At 38.6% G+C, this 14,241-nt stretch overlaps 1 protein-coding gene across 3 annotated transcripts in view; it reads left to right on the forward strand.

The window, feature by feature from the left end:
- Positions 1-14,241, forward strand: part of phkb (phosphorylase kinase, beta) — a 288,598-nt gene that overhangs the window by 25,269 nt on the left and 249,088 nt on the right. For all 3 annotated transcript variants that reach the window (XM_072596241.1, XM_072596240.1, XM_072596242.1), the window contains one exon: positions 13,865-14,003. In XM_072596241.1, the coding sequence (XP_072452342.1) occupies positions 13,865-14,003 (139 nt within the window). The remainder of the gene's footprint in view (positions 1-13,864; positions 14,004-14,241) is intronic.

Below are 14,241 nucleotides of genomic sequence, written 5' to 3' on the forward strand. Positions count from 1 at the left end.
ACATCGTCTGTATGGATTTCAGTAAGGCATTTGAAAAGCTTCCACATGGCAGGCTGCTCTGGAAGGTTGGATTGCATGGAATCCGGGAGAAGCTGGCAAATTGGATACACAATTGGCTTGATGGTAGGAAGCAGAGGGGATTAGTGGAAGAATGCTTGTTTGGACTGAAGACCGGTGACTAGTGGTGTGCCTCGGGTCGGCTCTGGGTCCATTGCTATTTGTTATCTATATCAGTGATTTGGGTGAGAATGTACAAAGCATGATAAGGAAGTTTGCAGATGACACTAAAATAGGTGGTATTGTGGACAGTGAGGAAGGTTATTAGAAATTGCAGCAGGACTTTGACTATTCTGGGCCAGTACATCTTCCCTCACAGTTGCTCTTGACCAATGAGTCTTAACCAACTTTATAAGTTCTCAGTCCATCATACTATGGTTCTTACAAGCAGGCTAAGGTCCCTGGAGAAGAAAGATTGGGAAACATATCTGAGAAGTGGTAAATGGAGTTCAATGTAGATAAGTGTAAGGTTTTGCATTTTGAAAAGTCAAATCAAGGTAGGAGTATCATGGCAAATGGTAAGGCCTTAAAGAATATGGATCTTGGACTTCAGGTGCATTATTTCTTAAAAATTGAATCACAGGTAGTTAGGACAGTGAAGAAGGGTTTTGGCACACTGGCCTTCATCAGTAAGGGCATTGAGTATAGAAGCTGAGAAGTTATGTTGTAGTTGTACAGGATGTTGGTGAGGCTGCACTTGGAGTATTGCGTTCAGTTTTGGTCACCTTGCTATAGGAAGGATGTTAATGAGTTTTGAGAAGATTTGCAGCTCAGGTTGAGGTTCTGGATATAGGTTTGCTCGCTGAGCTGAAAGGTTTGTTTTCAGATATTTTATCATCATACTAGGTAATATTTTCAGTGAGCCTCGAGATGAAACCCTGACGGTGTATCCCGCTTTCTATGTGTGTTTGGGTTTCCTTGGTTTGGTGGTGTAATTTCCTGTGGTGATGTCATGTCCTATGGTGATGTTATTTCCTGTTCCATTTCTCAGGGGGTGGAAAATGGGATCCAAGTCAACGTGTTTGTTGATAGTGTTCCAGTTGGAATGCCATGCTTCTCAGAGTTCTTGTGCATGTCTCTGTCTGGCTTGTCCTAGGATGGATGTGCTGTCCCAGTCGAAGTTGTGTGGTGTGAAATAATGGTCTAATGCAGCTTTGTTTGTGGACGTTGGGATGATTGCTTTTGTTGTTCAATATTTGGTCTGTATGTGTTGTTTTCCTGTAGACACTGGTTTGGAGTTCCCCATTGGCTCTTTGCTCTACTGCAACATCGAGGAATGGCTGTTAGTTGTTGTTTTCCTCCTCTTTAGTGAATTTTATGCCAGTAAGGATATTATTGATGGTCTTTCCACACACTGAAGCACAAAGGAACTATGAAGAGCAGGGGAAAATGACCTATACAGTGTATTCAAAAAGAACAGATACTCACTGTCCACCGTCCGCCAATTTCTCAGCCACAAATCCAAACAAGCACACAAAACACATCCAGAAACCCTAGCCACTCTCCCCTACCTCAAAGATATCACAGAAATGACTACAGATTTCTCAGACCTCTTGGCATCATGGGAACCCATAAATCCCCCACCACACTAAAACAGCAGCTAATGAATTTCAAAGACCCTATACAGACAACAAGCAAAACTAATGTCATTTACAAAATGCCTTGCAAGATAACAAACACTACCTTGGACAAACAGGAAGAAAACTAGCCACCAGGATACATGAACATGAACTAGCCACAAAAAGATAAGACCCACTCTTATTTGTATCCTTACATACGGATGAGGAAGGATACCCCTTCAACTGGAACAGCACATCCATCCTAGGACAAGCCAAACAGAGACATGCACAAGAATTCCTAGAAGCATGGCATTCCAACCAGAACTCTATCTACAAACACATTGATTTGGATACCATTTACCATGCCCGAGAAAAAGAACATGAAATGACATCACCACAGGAAATGATGTAACTACAGGAAATGACATCCCTAACCCAAGGAAATCCAAACACTTAAATAGAAAGCGAGCTCTACCACCAGTGCTTTATCCGGAGGCTCACTGAAGATGTTACCGAATATGGTGACGAAACATCTGAAAATGAACCTTCCAGCTCAGCGAGCAAACCTACATTCAGAGGATGTTATTAAACTGAAAAGTGCAGAAGAAATTTACAAGGATGTTGTCAGAACTCAAGGATGTGAGTTATCGGGAGAGGTTGGACAAGCTGGGACTTTTTTTCTTCAGAGCGTAGGAGACTGTGGGGGAATATTGTAGAAGATCATGAAAGGCATGGATCGAGTGAATGCACTCAGTTTTTTTACCCAAGAGTTGGGGAATCACAGACTAGACGGCATCAGTTTAATGTTAGAGGAGAAAGAATAAAAGGTAACCTGAGTAGCAATTTGTTTTATACAGAGGGTGGTGCGCATATGGAATGAACTGCCAACAGAGGTGGTTGAGGTAGGTACATAAACAACATTTAAAAGGCATTTGGACAAATACATGGATAGGGAAGGTTTAGAAGGATATGGGCCAAGTGTAGCGCAATGGGGTCAGAATGGATTGACGGTTTGATTGGCATGGACTGGTTTTGGCTGAAGGGCTGTGTCCGTGCTGATGGACTCTATGATTCTATTCAGATGTACTGTGTTTTTTCCCTTGCAAACAACAATTAAAAGCTATTAATTTTCATAATCACCACTGCATACTTGATCATCCTTTCTTGATTTGCATTTCAGTTTCAAAATCATTTGAAATAGGGTCATAGAGGTGTATAGCATAGAAACAGACCCTTCGGTCCAACCCGTCCATGCCGACCAGATATCCCAACCCAATCTAGTCCCACCTGCCAACACCCAGCCCATATCCCTCCAGACCCCTCCTATTCATGTACCCATCTAAATGCCTCTTAAATGTTGCAATTGTATCAGCCTCCACCACTTCCACTGGCAGCTCATTCCATACACGTACCACCCTCTGTCTGAAGAAGTTGCCCCTTAGGTTTCTTTTATATCATTCCCCTCTCACCCTAAACCTATGCCTTTTAGCTCTGGACTCCCAGACCCCAGGGAAAATACTTTGTCTATTTACCCAATCCATGCCCCTCACAATTTTGTAAACCTCTCTAAGGTCATCCTTAAGCCTCCGATGCTCCAGGGAAAACAGCCCCAGGCTGTTCAGCCTCTCCCTATAGCTCAAATCCTCCAACTCTGGCAACATCCTTGTAAACCTTTTCTGAACCCTTTCAAGTTTCACAACATCCTTCCAATAGGAAGGAAACCAGAATTGCACGCAATATTCCAACAGTAGCCTAACCAATATCCTGTACAGCCGCAACATGACCTCCCAACTCCAGGACTCAATACTCTGACCAATAAAAGAGAGCATACCAAACGCCTTCTTCACTATCCTATCTACCTGCGACTCCAGGTTCAAGGAGTATGAACCTGCACTCCAAGGTCTTTATGTTCAGCAACACTCACTGGGACCTTACCATTAAGTGTGTAAGTCCTGCTGAGATTTGCTTTCCCAAAATGCAGCACCTTGTATTTATCTGAATTAAACTCCATCTGCCACTTCTCAGCCCATTGGCCCATCTGGTCCAGATCCTGTTGTAATCTGTAGTAACCCTCTTCGCTGTCCACCACACCTCCAATTTTGGTGTCATCTGCAAACTTACTAACTGTACCTCTTCTGCTCGTATCCAAATAATTTATGTAAATGACAAATGTCCAAAGTTTTTCTATATCTCATTTTGAATGTTTTGAGGAATAAATATCAGCAGATCTAGTGACAGACTGCTCTAGGGCAGTGCACGAGGAGCAGATATCAGGCTTGTTCATTGCCTTCTGAATGCTTTCCCAAACTCTGTCATCAACAACTGGTGTGTAGACTTGCAACTAATCAGCTACTTGTTACCAGCCGAATGTCATTTGCACACCATCTCCTGGTACTAATTTATCTGCAATTAATCTTCTAATGGTTGACAAACAAATGTAAACAGTACTTCCAATAAGTACTTAAAGCTTGCTATTAAAGTGTGTAGTAATCCCTTCCACAATCCTTGTTTGAACTACATTTTTCCCATTTCAATCTGCAATCCATAAACTGGATCTAAAAAAAAAATGACATTGTCTTTACATGGTACACAAGTCATGTCATGCACAGGGCCCAGTGATATCCCCACCGGGCCCAAATACATTTCAGTTCATTGTCTATTTCATTTTGATCAATGAGCTCCAAATACAAAATATGTTGGTCATTGGACATTGGCCATCTTGGATAAAGAGGAATCAGAGTCTGGGGAGGCAGTCAGATGGCTATGTACAAGCCTGACATCTGCCCCTGGTGGACTGCTCTTGAGGAGTTTGTCACTGGATCTGCTAATATCTTTTCCTCAAAACATTCAAAATAAGTAGCTGTTTGGTGTGTGGAGTTGCAACCACTTGTTGATGACAAAGACCTTATGCCTCCTAACAACTCTCTTTGGCTGTCAACTGTCTGAACAGCTTTTTGGTGTCCAGTGAGAAGGGCAGAGGCCTTTGGACCACTGAAAGGGAGGTAGTGCCCTTTTCTTTGCAGTTTAAAAAAACACACAGTCACCACAAAGCCAGTTTATTTTTGCTCACTGTTGCTTTTAACCAATGAGTCAGAGACTTTATAAGTTCACCATTCTATGATTCTTGTAAGCAAGTTAAAGTCCTTGGAGAAGAAAGATTACGAAACAAGTCCTGGTAATCCAGAAGGATCATCTCCATAACCCTGGTGCCAGGACCATTGAACTGCCTTCCCAGTTTTACCCTCGACTATTGACACCTAGTATTGGTAGACGTTACATGTCTACAGTTAATAGTTGTTAACCTCTAGCTAGGTTCTGTTTATATAACTGGTAAAAAGTCATTTTTGTAAACTACAGAAACCTAGGCCATACTTTCTGACAACCCAGATCTAAAAAAATGGGTAAATTGGAAAGTTTTGCATATTTTTACAAAAGTTAAAGATTCTATCATGGTTCCAGGAATAACGGAGCTTGATTTCCAGGGCACTATCCCCATCATGGGTGACCCCAGCAAGTAAGAAATTGTAATACTAGAAATATGGGCAAGATCAAGACCAAGCAACCTAATTTAGAGACATAATATTCATGCCCATCTGAAAATTAACTTGGAGACTTGGTATTGCTCAAATATAATTTTTAATTATCTGATATTTTAAATGTTATAACTATCCTTTTTTTATTAATGGTATGGATATTCACAATACTGGAGCTATAAATTTGGATCTTTTTTCTTTGTATCTTGTTACTAATGTTTATTTTCCAAAACTACTTGCTACTGATCTTACAGATAGCTGTCCACAAAGATCCAGTGATCACACTGGATCTTTCCTGACTTTGCTTCAATTTGAATGTCAGTTTAAGAGAATTTATGGTTTTCAGCAGCAGGGATATCATCTAGTCAATTACAGAAAAGAATTCTCAGACAGCAAACCAGAAAGCAAAAACACATTTTACAGACAATGTTTACATGAACATAAATACACATGGAAGCTCATATAACCATAAATATATTTTTTTTTTGCCTCATGGAAAAAGTTGAAACTCCACAAATATAAAATGATTTTTTTTCTGTGACTAGCTATTCAGTTAGTAATTGTGAACTTAGTTCATTATTTAAAAACTCAGCTGAGTTAAATTCAATATAATGTATTCTTTGAAGACATTTTAAACAGACTAGTCATATAAAAGTGGAAGTTCACATCTATTCAAGTGATTCCTGAAGATTTCTTATCTGTGGGAATTCAATAGAGCAACTTGGGGAGGAACAGGGAATGATGGACAGCAATTTTTGTATTTCATATTTATTTGCACATGTGCAAAGACCCAAATATGCTGTCAGTTTCTCAGTTGTAATGATAGCAAATGCTGGGTTTTTGAAATGTATTGAAAGTTCTCTTATTTTCCTATGCTCATTACATGGATATTGATTCCCTGCTGCATTTTGTCAGAAGTAGTACTTTTCGATTGTAATTGCTAAATTAGAGAAGGGCAAAGGACGCATGGGAATTTAATAGAAATAAGGTTTATAATTAAATCAATCCGAAATGACACTACAGCATTAAAGTAGTTCTTCTGTAATGTGATGGTTGCGTTCTTGCACAACCCCGTGTTATAGAAGAATCACGTGTTAGAAACAATGTTTAAAGTGTTGGTGATGTAATCGCGTTACTGCCAACACATTTTTAAAAAGTTTGTGCTTTAGAAAGTGTCCCCCAATTCATCAGTCGCATTATAGTGAATTTGTTTTATAGCAGAAACACGTGTTATAGCAGAATGACCTAACGTAGAACAGATACCATTACCCGTCAGATCTAATCTTCCTACATCTTGATTTCTACTTTGCGCTGCTATTAATACTTCTTGAGTAATATGGGCAGTTGGGGTAGTGGTGTGACAGCAAGCATCGATTAAATCAAATTTTTAATTTTTCTGCGGATTGTATAGTGTGCGATTTAAAATCATTCTCACACAAAACATTGTCTCAGACCGACAGTACATGAGAAGAATTTACCTGGAAAAATATCCACATTTATGATAGATTCTGGACGGTTGTATTTCGTACTTGCGTTTCTGTCAGCTAACCTGTTTGGGCACTTGCCTGTGCTATGATGCATGCCAGTCAACAGCATTTACAGTGAATAGGTACAACTGCAATATTTAGATTGCGTGAAGTTGTTCAGCTATAAATAAATTATTTACAATTGTGTTTCCATTTCTGAGTTTTTTTGGCATGTTTTGTAAATTCATAGGGATTTTGCTATATTCAAAATAGCTTATCAAAACTAGCTTCTTATCAGAATTACCTGATATTATCATAATGATAAAATATGGGCTATTAACATTTTAATTTAATTACCTAATTTTAGTATCTGAGACCTTAATGTATTGGAATGGTCCCAAATAAGCAAAAAAAGGACTTAAAGTGGCCACAATAATTACCTGACCAAAGATTAAGCCAGGCCTCATAAAACCATCATAATATCTAGTCTGAAATGAGAATAGTATTTTTATGAAGAGATAGAAACTAGTTTGAATCAAAGAGGTTAACTCCTGTTTGATTTACATCATTATAAGGCATTCACATTTTGGACATACCAAAAAAGATAACACTCTGTGACTATCTGGCCTGGAGACAATGTACCCAGACCTGTGAATAAATATTTAAGCTGTATTTCAGGCAATAGCATTTGCAGGTTTGATCAGATGTTTATGAGACTGAAACTGGAGAAATCCCTCTCTGGTAAAACAAAACCTGGTGGCAAAGCAAGCTGAAGAAACATCTAAACACCAAGAACGCAAAGATATCTGCAAGATTCATGGCTGCAGTTCATCCAAGACACCACTGACCAATTGTGGTCTTGGTTAATACCTTATGCTTTCAGGAAATCCTATGGAATTAAACTGCATTTTTTTTTCTTCCTTTTGTAATGAACACTATCCCCTTTTTTAACGAAGTACATGTACTTGTGTGTGCGTGTTTGATGCTGCATCCTTATTATGTTTTCTTCCTCTGAGTTAGCAAGTTAAAAATAATTGCCCTTTCACTCCAAGAAGCTTTTCTAATTGGCTTTTTAAAAAATGTTTTTGGTGAACTGACTTCACTTTAATTGGACAGATGAATAACTGCATTATAAAAAGAATTTAAAATGTTTTGTCACAGCTGTGTAGGGAAGTTGAAAAGAAGCAAGCAGATTTACCTTTCTACAACTGGTTGTAACAATGTCAACTGCCCTTTGCTTGAGAAACAAATGGTTGCTGAATGGAGAGACACGTTGCCAAAGCTTTTTATCTTCGATTCATTAGGGCAAGCATCAGAATGGAAAATTTCAAATTATCACAACAATTTATACTGCGCAAGAAAAAGGTTTCATGCTGAACCTGATTGGCTGAGGCATTGACATGGAGAAAGCACCAGAGAATCAGAAACTTGATATCCCCTGTTCAGTGCTTAACACCTTCAATTTTGTTCATTGTAACTTCCCCTGTCTCCATCTCCTTACCAACTTCCTGATACTGCTTGGAGGTTGATTGGGGACCAAAGCATGCGAGGGGAATTATAAAAGGAAGCCATAGGGAGGTGGGAGTAGAGTCTGAAGTGTTCGGGGATGCTATTGGATTGGAGGGGTGAACTAGAATTTGAAGGTGAATTAAGAAAACCTTGAAAAGACTTGTAATATAACTGAAGGCAGACAGCACAGTTATAACCTGGATTAGTGGTGCTGGAAGAGCACAGCGGTTCAGACAGTATCCGAGGAGCAGTAAAATCGACATTTCGGACAAAAGCCTTCACAGATATAATCTGTCATGTTGAAAGGTTGTTGCTACAATGGAGTTGCACCTTGATGCTGGGCCACCTCAAAAACCGAACTGATGCATTGATGCTACAGCCAGGAGAGCAAATCCTCTTACAGTCCATGAGAAACTTTCAAATGCAGTTTTTGGTGTATGTCTCCACTTTACAATTGACTCTGAAGTTGGACTGTTGTTCATATAGTCTAACAAAACTTTCCATCTCCCTCAACTTTAATTGAAACTATTTAAACACGATTCTTGAAGTATTTTTGTTGCTTGCTCTTCCCTTTTATTTTGGAAAGCTTTTATGTTGGTTTGTAGTAGACTTAATTTGTTTTGTTTTTGCCCACATTCGATTTTGCCCGACTTATTCGATGTTTTCATACTCATTGTGAAAGATATGAGGTCATTCTTTTTAAGAATCATGTTGTTTGTGAAGCCATTTGTGATATTTTTAAAGATTAATTTTCTTCTGCTGCTTTCATTTAAGAGATTAATTGTCAATGTTCATGCAGCTATTTTTGTTTATCTTTTATATCAGGGATTAAGCTTAGTTATGACTGCTCTTTCACATTAATCCTTTGTTTTCTTTCCATGACTGGTGTGATATTTAATTTATTTTAGACTGTCTTTACTCCATTTTGGAATGTATTTGGGCTTTTACTTTGTTCGTTAAATAGCCTGACAAATAATCAGTAGTAAATTTTTCAATAATCCTTTTTTCATGAACAGTAGTTATTTAGTTCCTATATTTTGATACAGTTGCATTAGATGATAAATGATTAAGGAACACTGCTACTTTTTCTTTACACCATTTAATGAACTCTGTTCCCAATGCTTTTTTAAGGTATGAATTTTGACCAATATCCATTCAGTTTGCATTTTAGATCTCTAAAAAGAATAAGTGGTATGAGATTAGGGAAAGAGTAGCAAATTGATTTAAAACTAGTTTGAAGGAGAAACAGAAGTTAACTACAATTTCTGAGTGGTTGAAGTGGTGCGAAAGGATACTTTTATCAAAGTATTATTTCACGGGACTGCTTTTGTTCCCTGGAAATATTTACCAATTTGGATTGCATGCTGGTGGGAATGGTGCCCACATTTGAAGCTGAGACTAAAAAAAGAGGGATAGTCAATAATACTGAGGATCAAAGGAAGCTTAAAAGGAATTAATACTAAATTGCAGAAATGATTCTGCAGCTTCCAAGATCCAGTTGCTTTTCAATTAATTTATTTCACTGGAATATCTTGATAACTTTTATTTTATCATTTATTCTTATTTGAACTCATTTGCTTTTATTTCTGATACCCTAAATATATTAGCTGACAGCTTTCATGCATCATGCAAAAGTGTACACACAGCACTGGAAGCCAAAAGTACTACTACCTCAGATTTAGGAATGGTAAATAAATCATTCTCAAAATTGATTTCATTTAACATAGACGAGGACTCAAATAATTAGGTGAGCAAAGGAGGCATGGGAAAACACTGGTGGATAAAATTAGGGAAAATCCCAAGATTTTCTCCAAGTATATTAAGAGAAAAGTGATAAGTGCTGGAATGTGCTATTAGTGTAGATATGTTGGTGCAGGCTTGATGAGCAAAAGGACCTTCTCTATTGTGTATAACCACAATAACCATTTAGGTGTTTCATGTTCCTCATCTGAAAAAAACATTCCAATTTATTTACCAAATTATTTGCTCTTTCCATGCTTTTTCACTTTATATTCAGCTTTGTATCTATCAGGAAGTTAGTTGTACCTTGAGTTCAAAGAAAGATTGTATACAAATCTAATGTTACCTGAAGAAATAAGCAAAATGTGAAATGATGATAAGTGTATATAAAGTTACGTAATCAATGTAGACAGCAATTTTTGAAAAAAATTTTTTGGTGTATATCATTATAGTAATAATTATAGTGAAACATCACAGCAAGCATCACAGGCTAATCTTAATTTAAAAAAAGGAAATGTAAAACATATCAAAGCAGCTAATGAAAAAAACCATTTGATGAAGTAGAGGAACTACTAACTTATTTGTTGAGACTGTTTCATATCACTGGGGTGCAACATGTCTGTAGCTTCGTTCCCATTCACTTCCCAGCTCCAGTTGTGACATATTCTCCTGGGAGAGGTTTTTTTTAAAAAAAGACAGAAACTCTTCTGTCATTTCAGGAGAATTAGAAAAAAGCTCAAGGAGGTTTTTTTTTCCCCCAAATCCTCAAGGACAATCAGACAAGTTTTTAATGTGAATTGCTTCCTGTAAACAATACAAAATTTAGCTCAATGTTCCATGAGAATTTTGTTTGTTTAAATGAAAATAGGCGCCACTAGCCAAGCCAGTATGTATTTTCCATCCCTAATTGCTGAGAGAAGGTAGTGGTGAACTACCTCCTTGGACTGTTACGGTTCTTGGGGTGTTAGGAAGATAGTTCCCGGATTTTGACCCAGTGACAATGAAGGAATAATTATGTAGTTCAAAGTCAGGAATGCTGGTCAGCTGTTTAACTCTGTTCATAGCTATGCATCTAACTATATGCTTGCAGTGGGATGTCCTTCAACACAATGAACAATATTTATACAGAACATTCCATGACCTCAGGATGTCCAAAGTACCTTACAACCAATAAGATCCTTTTGAAGTATAGCCATCTCTGTAATAGGGAGAAATATGGGAATTACTTTAAACATTTCGTCCCAAAAGGAGCGCTATGATGATGACCATTTCATCTGTATTAGATATTAGTCTAATCTTAATTAGATTAGACTGCCTACTCTCCTTTATATAACAGCATACAATTAAACAATTCATGAGATAAGGGGATTGCTCAATCTTCCCCTCTATCACTAATTGGGGAGCCCAAAATGTCAGAAAAATGACAATGCCGATATATTTGTATGCATCTTCAGCCATAAGACTTGTATTGATTATCCGTCTTGGCCTCATCCTGAAGTCCCCAACATCACAAATGTCATTCTTCAGCCAGTTTGATTCGCTCCACGTGACATCAAGAAATTGCTGAAGCAACTGGATGATGTAAAAGCTGTTGGCCCTGACAATATTCCGGAATAGGAACTCGCAAAACCTTTAGCCAAGCTGTTCAAGTAAACTGGCATCTATCTGGCAATGTAAACAATTGCCCAGGTAGAGTCTTAGCACAAAAGGCAGGAGAAATCCAACCTGAGCAGTTAGCACCCCACCAGTTCACTCTCAACCATTAACTAAGGACTGGAAGCTTTAAGTGACTGTGTGTGCTTTCAAACAGCCTTACTTGATAACAGCCTGTTTGTTCTTTTTCACTTTGCTGCAAGTGCCACTTGGTCCTGGCCTCATTAAAGCCTTAATCCAAGCTCAGGCAAAAAAGCTGAACTCCAGCGATAAGGCGATTGTGTTTGCCCTTGACATCAAGGCAGTGGATGTAGGTTTGCCCGCTGAGCTGGAAGGTTCAGTTTTAGATGTTTTGTCACCATGCTTGATAACGTCATCGGTGAGCCTCTGGATGAAGCACTGGTGGTATGGCCTGCTTTTTATTAGTGTTTAGGTGTCCTTGGGTTGGTGATGTAATTTCCTGTTCTTTTTCTCAGGGGTGGTAAATTGTGTTTGTTGATAAGAGTTCCGGTTGGAATGCCATGCTTCTCGCGTGTGTCTCTGTTTGGCTTGTCCAAGGATGGATGTCTTGTCCCAGTCAAAGTGGTGTCCTTCCTCGTTTGTATGTAAGGATACTAGTGAGAGTGGGTCATGTCTTTTTGTGGCTAGTTAATGTTCATTTATCCTGGTGGCTAGTTTTCTGCCTGTTTGTCCAATGTAGCGTTTGTTTCCTTGCAAGGCATTTTGTAGATGACATTAGTTTTGCTTGTTGTCTGTATAGGGTCTTCCAAGTACATAAGCTACTGTTTTAGTGCGTTGGTGGGTTTGTGGGCTACCATGATGCCAAGAGGTCTGAGTAGTCTGACAGTCATTTCTGAGATGTCTTTTATGTAGGGGAGAGTGGCTAGGGGTTCTGGATGTGTTTTATCTGCTTGTTCGGGTTTGTTGCATAGAAATTGGTGGACTGCGTTTGTTGGGTACCCGTTCTTTTTGAATACATCCAGAACCTCAATCTTCTCTAAACTCACTATCAGGGCAGTATTTGATTGAGTATGGCAACAAAGAGCTCGAGCAAAACTGGGGTCAGTTGATGGGATGGGGGAAACTTTCCATTGATTGATGTCATACTTAGAACAAAGGAAGATGGTTGTGATTGTTGAAGGTCAGTCATCATAGCTGCAGGGCATCACTGCAGGAGTTCCTCAGGGTTGTATCTTCGGTCCAACCAATTTGCAACTGCTTTATTGCTGACCTTCTCTCCATCATGAAGGCAGAAGTGAGGATGTTTAATGCTGATTGTAACTCTGATATTGAAGCAATCCATGTTTGTGTGCAGCAAGATCTTGACAACATACAGGGTTCTCACTTGGGAGCATAGTGATTTAAAGTAACCAGTCTGGAATCATAAATTGGGAAAACATGCCTAGTTGAAACAACTGACAAATTGCAAGTAATATTCACATCACAAAGTGCCAGGTAACCACCGTCTCCAGGAAGAGAGAATTTGCCCTTTGACATTCGATGAAATTGTTGTTGCTAAATCTCTCACTAGCAACATCCTTGGGCTTCTAAATGACTAGAACTTGAACTGGAACAACAATGTAAATGGGGTAGCTGCAAGAACAGGTCAGATGCTGTTAATTCTATGGTGAGTAACTGATCTTGTGTCTCCCAAATGCCTGTCCATCAACTGCAAGTTCTCATCCAAGTCAAACATTGTCATGATTTGAAACTATGTTGCTATTCTTTCACTGTCATTAGATTAAAGTCTTAGAACTCCTTAACAGCATTGTAGGTGTTCCTACACCCGAAGAACTGTAGTGATTCAAGAATGCAACTAACCACCACCTCTGGGGCAGCTAGAAGTGAGCTATAAATGCTGTCCTTGCCAGCAACATCCACATTGCATGGATCAGTCCAGAGAAAGACAAATAAAATTCCACATGCTGGAACTCTGAAACAAAATGATAGGAATGATCAACAGGGTGTAAATTGGTCTGCCAATTTATTCTTGCTGCTTTATATTGCTGCAGAGGATGACGTTCACTCCCGAGTATCATCTAAACTGAAGAAAACAGTTATTTACTTGCCAGTTCTCTCTCCAGATTAACTTCATAAGTGTTGCAAATGTTATCAGTTCAAAATGTAATTGTTAAAATAAACTAGGGGACCACATTAAATACCCAGTTCACCACCTTTTATTCTCAAATTTCCTAGTACCTGTTAGCTGAGAAGTCCCTCAACTGCTAATGCTCCTAGTAGATTTATCGATATTACTGCAGTATAATTCTACTATGCATCATTAGGTATCTACATAACATCAATGTATGTCTGTTGAATTATCTCATTTATTTTTGTTTCTTTTCAGTAAAATCAACTGTTCTCAACTACCAGAGTCCTGCGACGGGTCTTTTCCCCACCAAAACAGTTGGTGATTGTAATTATGCCAAAGTTCGAGATTGCCTTTATTGTGCTGCCAGTGCATGGGCTGTAGCACTGGCTTATAGGTAAGTGCATTCCTTGTGGATATCTATAGCACACTACCAAGAGATTTTTGAATGCAAATGTTTTTAGAAGATTTGTGTCTGCAGAGCTTGATGGTCAATAAATTGCAATGTGAAGTGTAAAGGTTTGCATTTCCCTAGATTGATGTGACAATTCATTTATAATACTAAAGCAAACAATATCGAATACAAACTAATTTTTCTGCATTGGATGGATGTTGTTTTGGATAGAGTCCATTTC

This window comes from Chiloscyllium punctatum, chromosome 26 (genome assembly GCF_047496795.1).
Source record: "Chiloscyllium punctatum isolate Juve2018m chromosome 26, sChiPun1.3, whole genome shotgun sequence".
Taxonomy (NCBI): Eukaryota; Metazoa; Chordata; class Chondrichthyes; order Orectolobiformes; family Hemiscylliidae; genus Chiloscyllium; species Chiloscyllium punctatum.